This window comes from Furipterus horrens, unplaced genomic scaffold, assembly GCF_987537825.1.
Source record: "Furipterus horrens unplaced genomic scaffold, mFurHor1.1.pri manual_scaffold_13, whole genome shotgun sequence".
NCBI lineage: Eukaryota > Metazoa > Chordata > Mammalia > Chiroptera > Furipteridae > Furipterus > Furipterus horrens.
In genome coordinates, this window is record NW_028327183.1 from 39390306 (window position 1) to 39410424 (window position 20119).

Here is a 20119-nt window from a genome sequence, read left to right on the forward strand (position 1 = left end):
TTGCCCATTTTTTTTTGTTTGCCCATTTTTAATTGGGTTATAAGAGTTCTTTCTTTCTTTCTTTGTTACAAATTTGCTACTAGAAACACATAGTAATTTTTTTGTGATCAGATAATAGTTCTTTATATTTTCTGGATATAGTCTTATGTCCAATATATGTATTGTGGATATTTTCTCATCTGTGGTTAGCTTTTTCATTGTCTTAACAGTTTGATTCTCAAAACAAAAGTCTTTAATTGTGATGAAGTGCATTTTATCAAAATTATCTCTTATAGTTTGTGCTTTTGTGTCCTATTTAAGAAAGCATTGCCTCTCTCAGGTCACAAAGATTATCTCTTGTGGGTTTTTTTTACTAGCTGTTTTTATAGTTTTAGTATTTATGTTTAGGTCCTGATCAATTTTTAGTTAATTTTTGTGTATGGTGTGAAGTAAGGGTTGAGGTTCATTTCTTACCATATGTTGAAACGACTGTCTTCCCCCACTAAAATACCTTGACAGCTTTTTGTCAAAAATAAATTGACTGTATATTTGTGGGTTTATTTCTGGACTCTTTTGATTCATTGGTCTATGTGCCTCTCCTTACACCAGTGCCACATTCTTGGTTACTGGAGCTTTAGAGTAAATCTTGAAACCATGTAGTTTAAATACATTTTTCTTTTCAAACTTGTTTTGACTCTAGGTCTTTTTTTTAAAGATTTTATTTATTTATTTTTAGAGAGAGGAGGAGGAGGTAGCAAGAGATAAACATCGATGTGAGAGAGAAACATCGATTGGTTGCCTCTCATTTATGCCCCAACCAGGGACTGAACCCACAACTCAGGCATGTGCCCCCGACCAGGAATCAATCTGGTGGCCCTTTGCTTTGTGGCATGATGCCCAACCAACTGAGCCACACCAGTCAGGGCTACTCTAGGTCTTTTTAATTTTCAAATAAATTGTAATGAATATTTCTACAAAAATTTTATGAATGTTTCTATGGGGAAACAAAAACATTTTCAATGTCTTCTACTGTCAGTTTTGCCTAACTTGCCTAATGTTTCTATGGGGGAAAAAAAAAACATTTTCAATGTCTTCTACTGTCAGTTTTGCCTAATTTGTTTGCCTCTTTTTTCCCTAATAATCCTTTGCATTTTCTGTTGGAGTCATTAGTGGTGTTCATTCCTAATTTTGGATGATGATAATTGTTGTGAGGAATGAATGAGTTGATACACATATGGCCCCAATCTCAGTTTTGGGTGGGAGTGGGGTACCTAGATTTATTATGATGGGAGGATGGATGAGCAGCGCATGATTGAACCAAGGAAGGAAGGAGCAGCAGAGAGGGAGGTGAATGGAGCCACAGACACTCATAGATACCCTCAGACAATTTATTAGGGGCTTAGAAGGGAATCTTATGGGTTTTTTCTCCATGTGTTCCCAGGAGGTATGGTCCTAGGATTAGATCAGATCTGGACGTAGGACAGGGTGACATCACCCTGGATCTCCAGAGTGTCCACCCTCTGGAAGGCCGAAAACCGATGGGAGTAGTCAAAGATGTGCTCGCCATTGGCATAAACCTTGAAGCGGTCCAGGCCACAGCGAATGGACAACTGCAGGGAGAGGGGCAGGCATGAGGCACAGCCAGGACAGAGGCTTTGCGGGGAAGGGGGAAAGAGACCCAGACTCACGTCAAAGAACTGGCCAAAACCAAAGGGGTTGTAGGTGACCTTCCTCTCCTCGGATCCCCAGGAGCCATTCAGATAGCTGTTCCGAACCACGATGCCCTCAATCAGGCGGGGGTTAATGTGGAGAGCCAGGTCCCCTGAGGATCCCACCTTGAAGTTGATGACAAAGCTGGGCACAGAGAGGGAGATGAGAGTCACAAGGTGGGCAGCACCTGGTCCCCCAAAGGAAGAGGGGGCTGGGGACTAGACTCTTGGGTCTGAGGGAGGAGACAAGCCAAGGATGCTTGCCTCATCCTTGGTTCTGTACCTTGTGCTTGTGGGAGGCACATAGCCCTTGATTATGATGGTTCTTCGGGCTGTAAGCCCCCCTTGTATTCTTCCTGTAAATGGCACAGGCTGGGGAAAGAGAACATGGGATCCCATCATCTCTCAGGTCACCAGAAGCCAGATGCAAGGAGTTTTTCCAAGAAGGGCTCCTACTCATTCTGGAAAATGTCCCCAACTCTTGTCCCCTGCCCCACCCTGACCACCAACTTCTCCCTGTTCCCTCGTGCCATCCAAATACCCTCTGCCACCCTATTTCCTGCCCTTTCAGGGCTCCAGGTGGGTCAGAGCCCCTAAAACCCCCCACAGTTCCTGCTTCCCCACAAATCGCCACCACAGAGCCCGAAACTGCAGGGCTCCTTACCGGATTGAAGGTTGGGGGTCCCCCCATGGTCTGTGAAGTGAAGAAAAAGAGATATTTTATATTATTCAACAAATATTTACAACACAGCCACAGCATGCAGGTGTATCTCTAGGTGCTGGATTATTACTCCTGGGGGTCAGACCTCTATGACCCTCCCAGTTCTCACCGGCTCCCACCAGATGGCCATACAGCCCTCCCACTTACAGGCAGAGTATTTGGTGAGGATTGGCAGCTCTGTCCAGGACCCTACATGGACAGAAAAAAGGCAGGAACAGTGAGAAGGGCTGGGGTCCTTAGCTTCCCCAGGACCCCCTCCGCCACAAACCCCCACCTCAAGTGTACTTACTGGGTATGCCGGAATAGTCATGGGGGTCTATGGGAACAGAGGGAGGAGATGATGAGAGGAACTCTGAACTAGGGCCTGGAAGGATGCCTGCCCTGGGGACAACCCCCCCCCCCCAAGGGAACTCTGGGGTCAAAGGGTGGTATTCAAATGCCTCATTAGTGGAGAGGGACCCACTGTGTTTAGGGATGTCCAGTACACAGTGAATCTCACTCCACCCCTTAGGACCAGCCTGGTAAATTCTATTCTTGTACCCTCTCCTATCCAGGCTTCCTGCTGTTCCTCATCTGCCCCTCTCCTTCCCACAACCCCCCACAATCCCAAAGTTGCACAATAAAGCATACATTCCTCCCAGGCCCACACAAAACTCATGCTCATCTGGTCCCCAACCACCATTTGCCCTTCTTTCTACATGCCCAGCACTGGGGCTGGGAGGAATCCTTTGCACCGGCTTCTTGTCTCTCTCCTGCATCTCTCTCAGCCTCTCAGCCTGTGTGTGTGTCTGTTTCTGTTTCTCTGTCTCAATCTCTGTCTCTGTTGCTGTCCCTCATCCACACTTTCTCACAGGTGGTTCCTTCTGCCAGAAACACCTCTCCCTTCCCTATTAAACTTTTATTCACTCTCTCTGTTTCCTCTCCTTTCTAATGACTTCCTTTCTGCCTTGACTTCCATTTTAAGCCAGCTACTCTGAAGGCCCTTTTCTGAAGGCCTTATTGTTGATTTTTTTTAAAAAATGCATTGATGAAGAATGATAGTAAAATGAGGCCCATAGGCCGGTGACCACCTTACAGATAGACATTCCTGATGTTTCTTCACTAGGGAGAGAGAAGTGGCCTGAGCACAGACCCTGTGGTTTGGCCACTTGCTGATCCATGACCTTGGGCAAGTTACTTAAGCTTCTATGCCTCAGTTCCCACATCTGTAAAATGGAGCCAAAGGTCATCAGAACATTTTCCTTTGAAAAGTGTTTCCTGTGGAGGTGCTGGAGGGCTTACAGGTTGGGAGTGTGGAGCTTTCAGCTGAAGGGCATGTCAGGAGCTTCTTTGAGTAGCTCCAGTGCATGTATCTGGTGGCCATTCACTCTGGACCTGGGAGTGGGGTGTCTAGGTCGTTGGGTATGTGTCTGGTCAGCTTTCACAGATGCTGCCCAGTCATTTTCCAAGGAATGGGAGTGTTGGCCAGTCCACAGCCTCACCAACAATTGGTATCATGTGCTTTTCTTCTTGTGGCTCTTCTGCTGGGTGTAGTGGTAGCTCATGGTGATTTTCAGTGAATTTCCAGGTAACCAATTATATTAAGTAAATTCTCAGGAACTTACGTACTATTCCTGTGCTTTTTGTTCCTCTTCACCTTCACTTCCTGACCCAACTTACATACCTCCTGCCCTTGCCAGGTACCTCAGTTGTCCCAAATACTGCAAGGCTGTGAGTTTGATGCCCGGTAGGGGACATACAAGAATCAACCAATGAATGCATAAACACGTGGAACAACAGTTTGATGTTTTTTTCCTCCCCCTCCTTCCCTTCCTCTCTCTCTAAAATCAATCAATAAATTAAAAAAAAAAAAAAATTACACTCCTCTTCCTCCTCCAGGAAGCCCTTTCTTAAGACTACCCAAAGCTCCTCTGTGTCCTCCATCCTGGCCCTGACCACTCCTGGCCAACACCATCTGGTGATACAGTAGACTGTCTTGGTCCTCTGGGTCCATGGGATCACCCAGCAATGGGTGCCAGGAAGTAAAGAAATGTGGGAATGAATTGATTAAAGAGGAAAGCAAGTAAGAGAGGGAGATACTACACACCTGACTTGAGTTCTGCTGGCCTCCGATGAAATTGATTGATTGAAGTTCCAGGTCCCCATCCACTTGCAGGTGGGTGACCATCTGCAGAGGGAGCCGGTGCCCGAACTCATAAAATGGACTTCCATTTACCACCACCTGGAGGGCAGGGTAAGGTCAGAGTTAGCACCCATGACCCAGGAAGGTAGAGACAGGAAGCAGGGAACAGGGGTCTTTTTAACTTGGTATCAAAAGTCTTGGGGGTGAGCTGGGATAGCTTTGGAGTCAGAAACCTTGGAGTCCACAGGTCAGAGGTCAAGTGGGGGTCAAAATTCAGCTCACAGATTGGTGGATGGGAGAGAACATAGAATTTAGTCTGGGGATGGAGATCAGGTGAGAATTGAGTCTGAGTCCTAGTTTGAGCACCAAATGAGTTGGATTGGTGGTCTATCTCTGATATGTCTTAGCTGTGTGACCTCAGATAAATCACTTCACCTCTCTGGGACTTTGTTTCCTCACCTGTGAAATAGGGGTTCACTCTGGGATTGTTGGGAGAATCAAAACCCAGCAAAGACTATCAGGGGCATTGTGCCAATCCTGTGTAGAGCCTTGCCTTGTACAGTTCTAGTTATAGTGCTGAGCAATGGCCATGGGCCCAAGAGCCAGCTTCACAGTACTGAGTGCTTCCTACATGTTAAGCACTTCCCATCACTATATCAACAGGGTGATTCTCTCAGCAGCTCTGAAGCAGGACAAGGGATTGTCCCTGTTGTTCAAGAAGCAGTCCTAGCTGGTGTGGCTCAGTGGATTGAATGCTGGCCTGTGATTCAAAATGCCAGTGGTTTGATTCCCCATCAGGGCATGTGCCTGGGTTGCAGGCCACATCCCCATTTGGGAACATGTGAAAGGCAACCAATAGATGTTTCTCTCCCTCTCTTTCTGCCTCCCTTCCCCTCTCTCTAAAAATAAACTTAAAAAATCTTTAAAGAAAAAAAAAGAAAGCAGAGGCTCCAGGGGAGATAGACTGAGCAGCTCAATGCCACACACTGGGAAGTGGAAAAGCCCAGACTCAAATCCGTCCCTGTCCAACCTCAAACCATGGTGCTAACTCCTAGAGATTAGAAATCTGGTGCCAATAATGAGGGCAAATAAAGTCCAGGTGGGTGGTCCAGCCCAACAGTTCTCCTCCAGGGGGCTCCTCGCACGGGTCATGTGGGATGCATGTGCACAGGGTGTCTGCTAGTGTTACTGATGGGGAGCTGGACGCAGGGATGGAGCGAACTCAGAGTGGGTGCGCCAGAGCCCTGCACAGGCATCAGAATGCACAGACCACACCAGGTGTGACAGCAACACAGGGGCTTTCCTACACACGTGATACGCGAGCACAGAGCAGAAGGCGACAGCACAGCACCAAGTCCACACATACTTAAAAAAACAAAGGCACAGAAATAGATCGAGGCTGAGAGAAGTCAGGAGAAACAGCAGGGTTCTCATATGCACCTTGATTTGGACAAACTGTTGATAACAACAAAGATGGCATGTCTGAAACGGCTGGAACACTGGCTCAACATGTGGTGACGCTAAGGACAAACTCAATTCTTAGGCGCGATCATGGCAAAATGACTGTTTATAGAAGAGGAGGGAAAGAAGGAAGGGGAGGAGGGAAAGGAGGGAGAGGAAGAAGAGGGAAAAAAGGAAGGAGGGGGAGGGAGGAGGGGCGGGGGAGGAGGGGAGAGGAGGCCCCGCCCCGGAAAGTCCACCTTGTAGTGCTCCGCCAGGACCATGATCACCAGCTCGAAGGCGGCGCCCTTGCGGAAGGGCATGCTCCTTTTCTTCTCCTCGCTGCCCCACTTGCCGCCCTGGTGTGAGTTGAAGACTACCTTGTCCCAGCCATCGAAGCGGGGATTGAAGTGAAAGGCGATGTCGGCCCCTGGGCTCTGTCCCACCACAAAGTTCACCGAGAACCTGGCGGGAGGTAAAGGGTTGTTCCCGTGGCCCCACCTGCCTCCCCAGCAGACCCTTCTCTGGGAAGCCCTCTCTGTCCCAACTTGTTCCAGGGTTCCTGATGGGGCAACCTTGCCACTATTGATCTAAAACAGGAGGGGGTGATTGTGCCCCTGAGTTCCAGGAGGCAGATTCCCCACTCCACCCCTTCACTCACTCCCCTTCCTTCTTAGATTCCTCCCTAGCCCCCCTAATAGGACTGCCCCTGAAACTGAGTTCACTCTTGGTCACCATGGGCCGGGCACTGTCCTAGGAAAGAAACCCAACATCTATCATTTCAGTCCTCTTGCTCCCTCCCTGGACCTGCAGGCCATTCCCCACATAGAGCCAGAGGGCACCTGTGAACACCCAAGTCAGAGCACCTCCCCTTACACCAGCATCCTCAGTTATTATCCCCGGGCAGGCACACACCCGTCTCAGGGCCTTTGCACTGGTTGTTCTTTCTGCCTGGAACGCCCTTCCCTCAGATACAGTCCAGGCTCCCTCCCTCACCTCTGTCAGGTCTGTGCTGAAATGTTCCCTTCCCAGGGAGGCCTTTCCTGGCCACTCTCTTTAAAGGGACAATGCCACGCCCTTCTCCCCCACATCCATCCCCCATCTGCTTTCCCTCCTTATTTGATTCTGTAGCACTTATCGCCATCTGATATATCACACAGTTAACTTATTTATTTTTCATCTGTCTCTTCTACTAAGATGTCAGCTCCATGAGGACAGGGGTCTTTGTCTGTGCTGTTGACTGTTCTGTCACAGTGCCCAGGGACAAGGTGGGCACTCGACGAGTAGAGAAACAATGAACACAGAAGCAACAATTCCATTACTTTAGTTCAATTATTATCGCTATTTTATGGCCATAAGCATAAAAGGCTAGGACTTACTTAGTGCTTACTTCCCAGTTCTACATCTTTTACACATTGAGTCCTCAAAACAATACCATTTTATAGATGGGAAATTAAAGCACACGGAAGTATAGTAGCTTTCCCAGTCACACAGCTGGTGACAGAACTGGGCCAGCTCTGGCTGGGCCTGTGGTTTTCATTCATGCTATTACACCCATCACTTCCAATCCAGCAGCCCAGCTCTTGGGCCACCTCTTATGGTGAGGACCCTGACCTCCCCCTAAGCCCCCAGGGCTCCCCTCCTGATCTGATCACCAAGCCTGGACTCCCCAGACCAGGGATGGCCTTTGGCCATCAGGTATGGCGGCACAGAGCCCCTCCCCAGCCGGGGTGGAGGAAGAGAAGAAGGCCAGAAGCCCCCAGTAGCCTCCCTCCCAGCCTAGCCTGGCCTGGGGGAGGGTCTTACCTTTTCATGTTCTCGCTAGCCACTCCTTGGATGTAGACAGACATTCCCACACTGAGACCTCCAGGGATGGGCTTGTTGTAGGGCAAAGTCTGTAGAAGGGGCCGGGTGAGGGGCCTCAAAGGCCATCTGCCTATTGCAGCCTTTTCCCCTCATCGAGAAGCCCCCCACTTCCTTAAGCAAGAAAGAGGAAACTAAGGAGTGAGGGATCAGCATGAAGATGAAGAGGGCTGAGTCTGGTTGGACATAAGTAGCCTCGGGGACAGGGTGGGAGTACCCTGCCATGGTCAGTGCTGGGCAAATCAGACCCAGGGGTTGGTTGGGCACCTGCAAAATTCAGGGTGAAAGTAAATTGGTGTATAGGGGTCAGGCTTGAGATAAGCCAGGGCCTGGGTTAATGCCTGGGCCGGTATCTCACCGGGTTGTAGGTGGGCTGGTAGCCAGGTGCAGGGACAAAGGCCATCTTGAGAGACTGGGCTGGTGGCTCGTCCTGTGAGCAGAGTTGCAGGAGTGGGAAGTGGTGACAGATGGCAGGTGGTGGCTGACTCTTATACCTGAGCATAAGGGAGGGGCAGGCAGGGCAGGGTTCACAAGGTTCCTCTTCTGAGCATTCCAGGTTCATATCTCCAAGAGCACCCCCTGGTCTCCCTTATCTCACCAGCTTCAGTGGTAACCAGCCAGAACCCAGGCCATCTGGGCCAGGCCTGGGGGGTCTCAGGACAGGGACCCCTCCTCTAGACCCTTTGGCAAAGAGGAAGTGTTAGTGAACTTGGGCCCTGCCAGTGCCTTATCAGAGCACATAAAACCCTGCCTGGACCTTTGTTATCAGAGGAAGGGTGAGGTCAGGCGGGCTGGGCAGGGCAGGGCTGCAGGAGTGGCCCAGGACAGGTGGGCAACAGAGGCAAATGAAAACAGGGAGGAGCTGGGTGTGCTACACACTCCAGGAACTGTGAAAGGACCAAAATCAATTGTGTGCCTACTGCATGCCTTTTCCTTGACTTTTTATTGTATACATGGTGGTTTAGATTACTGATTTTTGTAGTCAGAGGTTATGGGTTTAAATTTTGCCTCTGCCACTTCCTGGCTCTGTGATCTTGGGGCAGTGCCTTAACCTCAATTTGCTCATTTGTCCTTCTGTAAAATGGGGATATTAATAGTATCAACTTCATAGGCCCTTGGAAGAATTCACTAAGTTAATAAATGCTCAGAACAGGACTTGGCATATAGAAGGCACTGAATGAATGCTTGGTAGGACAAAAAAAGCACCTTTCAGGCTCCCTTTACCAGTGCTAGCTCTTTCCTTAAATCTGTGAGGCATAATTAACTGTTATTTCTCTTAGCCTTTATTCTCAGGACTGGGAAGATGCCTAAAAGCACCCCCCACGCAGGTGTTTTAAAACTTATACAAACAGTACTTACCAGACCAGAGCACCAGGAGATAACCTAAAGATAACAGCAAAGCAAACTGAAGCAGGTACTATCAGCCAGAAACCTCCTGGTTTAGAACTAATTGCCATGACAACCCAGCTGCAACCCTGTCCCCCTTTTTGATCCAATAAAAACTCACAGCTACTCCTCAGGGATTATGCATTTCCCTGCACCTAGCCTGTTCCCTCTCGGGAAAGTAAAAATAAAATTTTGCTTTCTGCATTTTCTTCTCTGTGTGAGTTCTTTCACAGCCTGCATCACTGGCCACCCTAACACTTGGTCTCTTATTCTTATTCTGAACATAAATCCAGGAGGGTGGAGTTATATGTATGTAGATGAGAAAATCCAAAGTTTAAAGAAATGAGGCGGCCAGCCAGAAATTGGGTAGCAATGGGACCCTAGCCAGACTCCAGAACCAGATCCCACTATGCAGTGAGGGGGCACCACACAGAGTGAACACCACCCTCAACTGAAGCAGGCAGGAAGACCAACTGTAGTCTTTCATCCCAGATGAGGCCATGTGACTTTTGCTTGCTCCATCTGTGCCAGACTTCCTATTGGCCCTGGCCTGTCCACTGCCCTCTCTGAATGGTCATTGCCTGCATGGGTCCCCTTCCCACTGGTCAAAATTCTTGCCCCAACCTTCAGCACAGCTGTGGTCCATGGACCCCCAGGCACATCTCAGCCCCTTTCCACCCCTCCAATAAGGACACCAGGTTCTTGACTTTGCTTTATTGTTCATGGGGTGAAGATACAGTGCTGGGCATTAAGAAACCAGAGTCATAAGGTTTTAAACTGGGTGAGGAGGCAGCAAGGTGACCATCTTTCACTAATCCTCCCTCTCTGTGGACGAGGAAACAGGCATGAGGGAAAACAAGGTCAGATCCCAGGCCAGGGCCTGAGACGTGGGGTCTCTCAGAGCTTGGAGAAAGTGACGCTCTTCAGTTCCTTCTTCTCCATCACTGCCTGGACAGACTTAACAATGTCCTGGGTTTGCAGCATGCTCATGTTCCAGGATGTCTAGATAAGGAGGGTAGCAGGTAATGAAAAAGACAGCAAAACTGGAGTTGTACCAATGAAAAACAGGGGCATTGCAGTGTACCAATCAGCGGACAAGGCCTGCAGCAGCCACTGAGCCCTGATTGGTTGCTCTGGGATCAGAGAAGGGCTGTGATTGGTTGGATGGAAAATCTCACCATGTAGTTGAGGCCCTCAGCCACCGAATGATCACGGGAATAGAGCAGGTTGACTTTTGTGCCCTGAACTGCCACAGGGCTCTTGCTGGAAATCTCAGCCGCCAGGGCGAAGGCCGCATCAAGCATGACCTCCTTGTCTGGGAACACTCGGCTGTGGATGAAGGGCATCAGCAATCAGGGGTCTGAGAAGGGCTCTCTCCCCCTCCTCCCATATTAGAAGTTGCCAATCACAGTAGAAAGCAGAAGACATCCCCTTCCTCCCGTGAAATGAACCATTCAGGTTAGGGCATGAGACTCCAGAATAAAGAACTGACCACTGAGAGAGAGGAAGCCATGTGGAATCCATGAACGAGGATCCACAGGGACCCAGAGAGCACCACCCAGGCCTTGCTACCCCTGAGCTCTTCACCAGTACCGGCGCAGCCCTACCTGACCAGCCCACTGCCCAGGGCCTCGTCAGCCATCATCTTGCGAGCAGTGAAGGCCAGCTCATTGACCAGGCTGCAGGAGGGCAGAGCATTTTCAGGGGACAGCAGTCATACCAGATTCAGGAGATGCCTTTCAGTCCCCTCACCCAGGTTTTCCCACACACCTCTGGTTCCCGATGACTCTGGGCAGACGCTGCAACGTTCCCACATCGGCTGCCAAACCCACATCTACCTCCTGGGGGGAGCAATCCCGTCAGTGTTTAGTCTCTGCCCAACATCGGCCCCCATGCAACTTCAATGCCAGTGAAATTCTGCACTTACTACAGAGGTCCCACTCCACCCCTACCTCAAACACCCCCGCCTCAATACTCCATTTCATTTTCATCCACACATGTTCACCCATGATGGTTCCTTCAGGCCAGAATAGAGCCCACCTTCCAATTCCTCTGCCATCTCAATTCTGGGTCAGCCATGTCTAGCTATAGAGGGAAGTCCTTCTTAACCCTGTCAGTTCAACCCTTATTACATCCATTGGCTCCATCCTGCCTCCCATCCTCTCTGGCACTGACCCCATAATGCAGCACCTCCAGCCTCCCCCATACCTTTACTCACTCCTGACCTCACCTGGACTGCGTGACCTACCCTTGACTGCCTTCATGGCCAAGCCTTACTTCCTCGCCCCCACTCCCAAGCCTCACTTTTTAAGGGTCATTCTTCCATGATGCCCTCTGGGCTCACTCCAGGCCCTCACCCCCACCCTACCTGTGCTGTTTTTGCTCTGCCCCCACTGTACCACTCATTACCTAGCTCTAAGCAGGACTCGAGGAAGCATAAGCTTGGGAGCATGGCTCACCTTCACCTGAAAGAAAGCATCCTGGGCACAGTACCGGATGTCACAGGCAGTGATAAGGTCCACACCTGGTAGGTAAGAGGCCAGGGACACAAAAAAACCTAAAACGACCAACCTCTCCACCCAGGTTGTGAGGTTGCACTTAGGTACAAACTCTTAACTAGCTGCAGATCTGAGGCTGTAGGCCATTGGCTGAGGCGGAAGGACAGCAGCCAATAGGCGCCCAGCCAGAATGAGTTCCAGGATGTGTAGCGGACACAGGCTCACCTCCGCCAATGCAGCCCCCGTGGATGGCAGCAATCACGGGTTTAGGGCACTGGAAGAAAACAGGTGGAGCGGGGTCAAGGCTGACTCAGAAGAGGTGCACAGGAGGGACGCCCTGCCAGCTCCCCAGAGTCACCTTCTCGATGACACTGAAGGTCTCTTGGTATCTGGTGATGAGGTTACGGAGGTGCCAGCTTATGCGGGCCACATCGTCTCCTTGAGGCTGAAGGATGTCTGAAGCCATGTCCATGAGGTCGATACCTGGTGGGGAGGTGTGAGGAGGCTCAGTAGCCATACCCACTGCCCCATCTAGAGTGGAGACCATCAACTCAGCAGATTTGAACCCTCAAACCACCACAGTGGAGAGAGCAACTCACATAGTGCTTAGCAAGGGATTGTGAAGTAAATAAAGAGTTAACATTTATTACGTCACTTATTCTGTCCTCACAACAACCCTATGAGGTGGGTCCTTATTACTATCTTCATTTTAGGGGGTAAACTGAGGCACGGGAAAGTCAAGTCACTTGCCCAAGTGCACACTGGCTTGTAAATAGTGGAACTGCGATTCCAAAGCCAGAATCAGGGGTCCTGCTTTTTACCATCATGCCAGACACCCTGGCAGTCAAGGCTTTTGCCTTGAGCAATTGAGTCAATGGTGCCAGTGTTTCCTGAGATAGGAAAACGTGAGATGGAGCAATTCTGGGGGCTTCAACTGCAAGACAATCCCAAATCTGAACATTCCTCCACTTGTCAGTCTCTATGACCCCTACTCTGGCTCCCATCATGTCCCCTGGTCTTGGCGCCTCCACCCTGGGTCCCACAGCCTGATCCCCACACATAGCCAAAGAGAACTTGTAGACATGTTAGGGCCTTCTCTTCTTACCTCCCATCCCACTTACTTACAATAAAATGCACAGTCTTTGCCAACACCTAAGCCAGCCCTACACAAAAATCATTTCCAACCTATTCCTTTAGGCACACAGGCCTCCAATAGTTGTTCCAACACAACACATTCCCTTCTCAGGACCTTTGGGCCTCTTGCTCCCTCTGCCTAAAACAGTCCTTCCTCCTGCGATGGTCCCAAGACTGACTCCATGATCCTATCCAGGCCATAGCTCAAAGGTCACCTCCTCAGAGAGGCCTGCTTTGGCCACACTGGCTAAATAACAGCCCATCACCTTCCAGCTCCTCCCTCTGCCCATCTCCTACATTGCCCACTTGCTATTGCATAATTATGTGCTTATCTTATTTTGTGCCTTTTCCCCATCTAGGATGAGAGCTCCAGAAGCAGAGGGCTTTCTGTCTTTTTGTTCACCACTGTATCCCCAGTACCTCAACAGGGCCTAGTACACAGTAGGTGCTCAATAAGTGAACAATAACAGACAATTCCTGCCCTCATGGAGCTGCCCTTGCATGTGAGAGACAAACACATACAGAAATACATTTTGTGATACATGTGTGCAGTGAGGGCTGCTGCAGTATTAAATTGAGTGGTCAGGGACCCTCTCATTGAAAAAGTGACATTTGAGTAAAGATGTGGAGGAGAGACAGGGAGCTATAGGGACATCTGGGATGAGAGAATTCTAAATTTCAGGAACAGCCAGTGCAAAGACCCAGTTGTAGGAATGCCCCTCATCTGTGTGAGGACCATTGAGGAGGCCAGGGAAGCTGGAATGGAATGAGCAAGGGGGAAAGTGGGAAGAGTCAAGGTCAGAGAGGTGGTAGGGCCAGGCATGTGGGGTCTCATGTGCCAAGGGGTGGACTTTGGCTTTTACTCTGAGTGAGACAAGAGCTATGGGACAGTTCTGAACAGAATCATCCTTCACTTTCTTCTTCCTGGGCTCAACCATGCTCATTCTGTTGCCTGTCCTCTTAACAATTCAGTTAACAAACATGAAAAATCATTTCCACATGCAAGCACACCCCCATCTCTCAGGCTTCATTGCTTCCACAGTTTGTTTAAAAAAGAGACAGGAGGAGCGTTGGCTCAGGGTAGAGCTGAATTTGCGCAAGTGAAATGTGTTTAAGGTGGAACTCCCTGTGCGACCTTAGCCAAGTCACTTCATCCTCTGGGCCTTTGGTTTCTCCTCTGTAAAACGAGGGAAAAGTCCTGATAGCTGACAGGCTGAGGTCGGCAGTGCCTGGATCAGTCCAAGGGCTTCTGCTGCCATCCACTCCATCTCTGAGAAGCCCGAGTGACCGACAGAAGCCACGCTTACTCCCAGAACAAGCTCCGCGTGGCACCTTGTGATCCCTCCTCCCACCAGTTTTTCTGCTTTACCTGTCCTGCCTGGACCTGCAGACCCTAGCTTGTACAACCGCTTGAAGTAAAGGGCCCCCAACCAGGGTCCAAGGTGTCCCCCTCCACAGTAAGAACTACTCACAGAGAGAGGTGAAGGGACTGTGTGCAGGATGCACCAGTGGGGGGTGGCTGTCTGCTGGGGACAGAGCCTCTGCTTTGAACCAGCATGTTAGATACCTAAGTTATAGCCATTTAGTGGTTATCAGCAAGGATTCTGCAGCCAGGCAGCCTGAGGTCAAAAATCCCAGCTGTCACTTACCAACTGTGAGAACTGGCCATTTCTTCCTCTCTCTGGGCCAGTTTCTGCACATATAAAATGGGGATGAGAACTGAACCTGTGTCTTAGGGTTGTGGTGACAATTCATGTGTGCAGTACTTCGACACTCCACAAATGCTAAGTGTGGGTTATTTCTTTTCTTTTTAAATTAGTAGTTCCATTCTATCATTAAAACTACTAACGATATAAATAAATAAATAAATAAATAAATAAATAAAAATAATGGAAAAAAAACAAAGAAAGAAAAAAAAGAAAAAAAAAACTACTAATGAGCCTTGACCAGTGTGGCTCAGTTGGTTGGGCATCAACCCTCAAGGTGAAAGGTTTCTGGTTTGATTTCCAGTCAGGGAACATGCCTGAGTTGCAGGTGGTCTTGGTCGGGGCCCTCAGTCTTGCTGTTGAAAACAGGATAAGCATTGAGCAAAAAGGAAGAAGGACTCATGGACATAGACAACAGTGTGGTTGATTATGGTGGGGATGGGGGAGGGGAGGGGTTATAAGGGGACTAAATGGTAATAGAAAAAATACAATAAAAATTTTAAGAAAAAAGAAAATTAAGCAAACTTTACACACCTGTTTCAACGGAATAATATTAGTATCTGGTACATTTAAACACTCAACAGTTTGTTGCATTAAAAGAAAACATGGGGCCCTGGCTGCTATGGCTCAGTAGATTGAGTGCTGGTCTGTGAAGTCTCCAGTTCAATTCCCAGTCAGGGCACATGCCTGTGGACCAGGTCCTCAGCTGGGGCGTGCAAGAGGCAACCAATGGATGTATCTCTGGCACATCGATGTTTCTCTCCCTTTCTCCCTCCCTTCCTTTCTCTCTAAAAATAAGTAAATGAAATTTTTAACAAGGAAAAAACAAACATGGGACAAATGAGACAGCTACAATCAGCTGGAAGCTGAAAGATGAGGGTTCCAGGCCTGGCACAGCGACACATGAACCTGCACCTCCCACTTCTCAGGCATGAGCTCCATGAGGGCAAGAGGTCAGAATTAGGGGCTGGCTACTGCTTATAGGTCCCTGGCACTGGAAAGGAGGCTGGCATGGGAGTGTCCTCACTGAATGTTGAAAGAGAGAAAGGGATGTGTGAAGATGTTAACAGAGGAAACAGAAAAAATAGATTGTTTACTGTTTGTCTTCCCCCACTGAGCCGGGAACTCCATGAAGGCTGGGCCCAGGGCTGTCCCAGTCACCACTGAGTCCCCAGCACTGGGCTGGGCCCTGTGCAGAATCTGTTGAGTGCCACTGTCGTTTGCATAAATTCAATTGATACTGCTGCTCCAGGTATTTTGGTATTTTGTTTGGAAAATCTACCACAGTAGGGTATAGCTGTTTATTGGATGAACAGAAAAGAAAGATATGCTTGTGGCAACCATAAAGTTTTAAAAGTCTTTCAAGTTGTATAAAATGAATCTGCAAAAACCTTTTAAGTGTTCTCAGATGTAAAGTTGAAGCTGAAATGTGATTATCAAATCAGCTGCAAAAAGTGCACAGCAGCCATCTCTCTTGAAGTCAAACCTGGTACCTAGATATAGAAGAAAGCTCAGGACACATAGCTTGTGGGCCTTGTCCCATACTGTCAAATAATCTGATCATATGTGAATTTCAAAAAGATTCATGTTGTTCTACTAATTTGTTATTGAGGATTTGCTCATACACCTCCTGAATAGTCTTTGAAAAGACAATCACATTATTCCAATTTGTCGGAGAGTAAAGGGGGACTGGTCCTTCTTCATCCAGGAGGAACCTGGAGAACTAGGTGCTGTGAGTGCTAAGGAGTGAGGCTCACTTTGAGGTACAAGCTTCATTCTGATTAAGAACAACTTCTGAACATCTCCTCCTCTGGTAACAACTATATTCTTGTTTTACATTCTGAAAAAATTGCTTCATTTTTGGAAGGTGCCGCTCGCTGCCAGGCAGGATGGGCTGTTGCAGAGTCTGCAATGGGGTCGCATCTGAAGAGGCGGCTGCTCAGTGCCTGGGGGCCTGAGGCCCAGTGTGAGGCCACAGAGGGACACAGCACCGCTGCTTTCGGAAACCTGGGCTCAGCTTCAACATGCCCCCGCATGACATGCCGCTGATGGACCAGGCCCCAGGAGCAGATGTGATGGTAACTGTGGCACAACTTCAGGCTCCTCAGCAGAGAACCCAAGCCAAGTGGGCCCCAATCCAGAAATTGGTGTGTGATGCTTTGCTTGGGGTATGGACCCTCTCACTGATGGCAACTATGTGCTCTGGTCAGACAAGATACAAACAACTACTGGACAGCATGTGGAAGATTCTGGAGAGTTATCACTTAAAAGAAGGTTCTGGCACCAACTGAACTACCTGTTAAAGCTTTTAACCTGAGGCTAATCTGAAGTTATGCAAAATTCTTAGCCCTGAGAGGCTAATTATAGTTCAATCTAGAGATTCCTTATAAATTCCAGCAAAGCAGATTTAAAGAGCCTCTATGATCAATTACTGTCCTTGCCATACTCATACAAATAACAGGCCAAATTTATTGAAACTAGACTTAATACGGTAGTCTTAACTTAGCTATCTTTAATAAAATAAGGGGGACTTTCTTTCTTTAAAAAGATTTTATCTATTTACTTTTAGAGAGAGGGGAAGGGAGGGAGAAAGAGGAAAAAAATATGGATGTGCCAGAGACACATCGATCGGCTGCCTCTCACATATCCTCAACTGGGGACTTGGCCCACCCCAGGCACGTGCCCTGACCAGGAATTAAACCAGCAACCCTTCAGTTTGTGGGACGACATCCAACCCACTGAGCCACACCAGTCAGGGCTAATGAGGGTGATTTTAGAGAGAAAAATTGTTTCAATAGGAACCATAATGCCCAATTGTGGATATTAGATTCTGGTTCGGTTAACTGTCTTTAAAATCTTATTTTTCACCTGTGGACTGAACTGGATCCTGACTTTTTCTTTCCTCTTTTTAAAATTTTTATTTGCTGATTTTAGAGAGAGAGGAAGGGAGAAAGAGAAAAAGAAACATCAATTTGTTGTTTCACTTATTTATGCATTCATTGATTGATTCTTATATGTGCGCTGACCCACAATCTTGGCGTATTGGGATGATGCTCTAACTAACTCAGCTACCCGGCCAGGGCCCTGAGGTTTTCTAATGAAAGTGTTTGACTGCAGCCCTTTGAACTAGTGTTTTATTTTTCTCCCATCCTTTGCCTCAGAATTATTTAGAACAAAAACTTTTTTCTGAGCCTTGCAATTGCAGACCCCAGCCAGACAACACAATGCAAACTTCAGATAAGTCATCGCGACAGCTCATGCTTAGATGGTTTTGGTGACTGAGGCTGTGTAAGCCACACAGACAGCTTGCTTGAGCTGGTATTAGGACCTTCATCGGAGACGTTTGGACTGTGGGCCAGAGAAATATGTTGGATTGTCACTGCCTACCTTCATTCGGGCAAGAATGAAGCTCTGAGCCTTTCATCTAGAGGTCTTCCCTACTGGCAGTCTTAAAATACTTAAGAGACTGGGTACAGGTATCCTGGCCTACTGCTTCTACCATTGCTGTGGTTCCTGCTTGTAAACTGAAAACCTAGAATGCACCTTCTCAGGCTCAGGGACCATTGAGAAAGAGGTGGGCATATGAGATTGTAAGAGCCAGATAAGAGGGGCATAATAGACAGACAAATTTAACTCCATCTTATGAGCTAATCCTCCCTCTTGATTGAACTTGGCTCCCGATACCCTAAATTCCTCAAGATTGAGGAATGATCAGAAAAAGGGGGAAATTTTAACTGCATAGAAAATTCATTTATTTAATATGAACTTTTCCCCTTTCTTTCCTTCTGATTCAAACTGGCATCATCCAGCACCTTGACTCATCTGCCTCCCTCCTCCCTTGCAGGACAACTCCCTTAACATTAAGCCCTCAGGACAATGAGCTTCTGATCAGTATCAGATAATCTTAGGAACAAAGACTTGGGTCTATTGACCACAGAGACAGAGTTGAGGTCAAACAAGCGATAACATCTAGGCCTCAGTAGCATTTTAGCTCCAGGCCCAGAAAAACAGCCAAACATCACTATGGCTGACATCAGGACCAGATGCACTGATCAACTACCCACTTACCCTAGCATGGACTAATCAGTAGACCACAACCTGACCATGACCTTAACTCCTAAGTCATCATGATTAATGAGTTTTTCACTATATGACCCTTTCCCTGGAAATCTTCCAGGAACCAGGTCATTGAGTGTTAGCTAACTTGTCTCCTGACATGAGCTACTTCCTAAAACCTTTACTTTGCTGCATTATATATACATATTCCAAGGGCAGGGGAGACTGGTAGGGGTGAGGGGGAGAGTACCTCTTACCTGCAGTGAACATTTTTCCTGCACCAGAGATCACCACAGCCCGACAGTCAGCATCTTGCGCAATCTTGTTGAAACACTCCACCATCTCACTGCGGGGGAGTAAGGAGTGAAGGAGGGCTGTGTCTGGGGTGGAAATCCCCTACCCTCACGTCCAACTGTCTCCCACACTCCACCCCTCCCAATCCCTCAGTTCCTGCCTCCTCCTGCAGGCAGGCCTCCAGGATCTGCCTGTCAGACCTCCAGAAGGCCTTGTTCATGGCATTCCTCTTTTCAGGCCGGTTTAGCTGTACGTGCAGAATGTGTCTCTGGGCAGCTGTCACCCGAAGGGACTCATAGTTGTGGTGTGAGGCTTCACTGGGGGCTGCTCTGGAAGCTTCATCTTGAGCAGAGCCCACGGGGCGAAGGCTAAGGTTGAGACCCAGGTGGGTGGGGGCTGTCAGTCCTAGGGAGACAAAGGATGAAAGAGCCTTTGATGACCCCAGACTGGAGACACAGAACCTTCAAGAGCAGAGGGCACACATCTCAGTGACACTAGACCGGGGAACACAGGGCCCTAAGAGACCTCAGTTTAGGTAGATACAAAGTTTAAGATTAGGCTAGGTGCAATTATCAGCAACCCCAGTCTGAGGACCCCTTCAGACTCTTGATCGTGGGGCTGACCCAAGATTAGGGGACAGTGAGCCATCAGGGATCCAACTGTAAGTCACAGGCCTATAGAGCAATTGGATAGGAACACACGCATCTCTGAGTTTAAGGGACCCGGAACCCTGTGTGGCCTGGGACAGGCCTCCCCATCCTATAATCTCTCTGATAGCACGACAGCGCAACGGACCCCCAGAGGTCAAGAAGTGACTCACGCGACGTCAGCAGGTCGCGGAGTCTGCGAGAAGCCGCCATCACCGCCGCCATTGCTACTGAGTTGCCGGAGTAATCCGACGGGAGGAAGCCGAAGAGGCGGGCACAAAAGCAGCCATTTTGGGGGAGGGCACCAATGCCGCAGCGGGACGGCAGTGACGCCCCTCCTCCTACCATCTTTACTAAGGGCAACCGGAAATAGCCTTGTTCGGTTGGTCGAACGGTCCCTTTGGCCCAGTAGGAACCTGGCCTAAAAAAGTAATTCATTGCTGATGGGCATCCTGCATGACGTTCATGACAGCGCTATTTTATAATGGTGTTAAAATTGGAAACAGCTGAAATGTCCAAGGACATAATGGCCTAATAACTGCAGCCCTGATCATGAACTAAAGC

The 20119-nt window shown here is 48.6% G+C and overlaps 2 protein-coding genes and 1 pseudogene across 3 annotated transcripts; all 3 read right to left on the bottom strand.

The window, feature by feature from the left end:
- Positions 1 to 1353: 1353 nt before the first annotated feature.
- Positions 1354 to 8314, bottom strand: LGALS4 (galectin 4). Of its 2 annotated transcripts, XM_090260072.1 has the most exons (10): positions 8193 to 8314; positions 7778 to 7866; positions 6232 to 6436; positions 4496 to 4630; positions 2699 to 2725; positions 2557 to 2598; positions 2353 to 2382; positions 1972 to 2060; positions 1668 to 1833; positions 1354 to 1589 (listed from the first exon to the last, which is right to left on the bottom strand). In XM_090260072.1, the coding sequence occupies exons 1-10, from the start codon at positions 8235 to 8237 to the stop codon at positions 1443 to 1445; spliced, it is 975 nt and encodes a 324-aa protein (XP_090116198.1). In that variant the 5' UTR covers positions 8238 to 8314; the 3' UTR covers positions 1354 to 1442. The 2 variants fall into 2 exon arrangements, with proteins under 2 accessions (XP_090116198.1, XP_090116200.1); XM_090260074.1 differs by lacking the exon at positions 2699 to 2725.
- Positions 8315 to 9919: 1605 nt separating this feature from the next.
- Positions 9920 to 19842, bottom strand: ECH1 (enoyl-CoA hydratase 1). Its single transcript, XM_090260348.1, has 10 exons — positions 19729 to 19842; positions 19109 to 19313; positions 18872 to 18960; positions 12077 to 12201; positions 11944 to 11992; positions 11680 to 11744; positions 10991 to 11061; positions 10828 to 10899; positions 10399 to 10549; positions 9920 to 10222 (listed from the first exon to the last, which is right to left on the bottom strand). Exons 1-10 carry the CDS (start codon positions 19778 to 19780, stop codon positions 10118 to 10120), a joined length of 984 nt encoding a protein of 327 aa, XP_090116474.1. The 5' UTR covers positions 19781 to 19842; the 3' UTR covers positions 9920 to 10117.
- On the bottom strand, positions 15878 to 16959 carry LOC149994621 (akirin-1 pseudogene; annotated as a pseudogene).
- Positions 19843 to 20119: the final 277 nt, after the last annotated feature.

What these genes read in the sequence shown, in the direction of transcription:
- LGALS4 (XM_090260072.1), bottom strand. Translation starts at nt 8,237, where the DNA reads ATGGCCTTTGTCCCTGCACCTGGCTACCAGCCCACCTACAACCCG. An exon ending in ACCAGCCCACCTACAACCCG is followed by an intron (nt 7,867 to 8,192) that starts GTGAGATACCGG and finishes CCCCTTCTACAG; the next exon opens with ACTTTGCCCTACAACAAGCC. An exon ending in GTTTTGGCCAGTTCTTTGAC is followed by an intron (nt 1,590 to 1,667) that starts GTGAGTCTGGGT and finishes CTCTCCCTGCAG; the next exon opens with TTGTCCATTCGCTGTGGCCT.
- ECH1 (XM_090260348.1), bottom strand. Translation starts at nt 19,780, where the DNA reads ATGGCGGCGGTGATGGCGGCTTCTCGCAGACTCCGCGACCTGCTGACG. An exon ending in CCTTCAGTGTCATCGAGAAG is followed by an intron (nt 11,993 to 12,076) that starts GTGACTCTGGGG and finishes GTTTTCTTCCAG; the next exon opens with TGCCCTAAACCCGTGATTGC. An exon ending in CTGGGCAGTGGGCTGGTCAG is followed by an intron (nt 10,550 to 10,827) that starts GTAGGGCTGCGC and finishes CTTCATCCACAG; the next exon opens with CCGAGTGTTCCCAGACAAGG.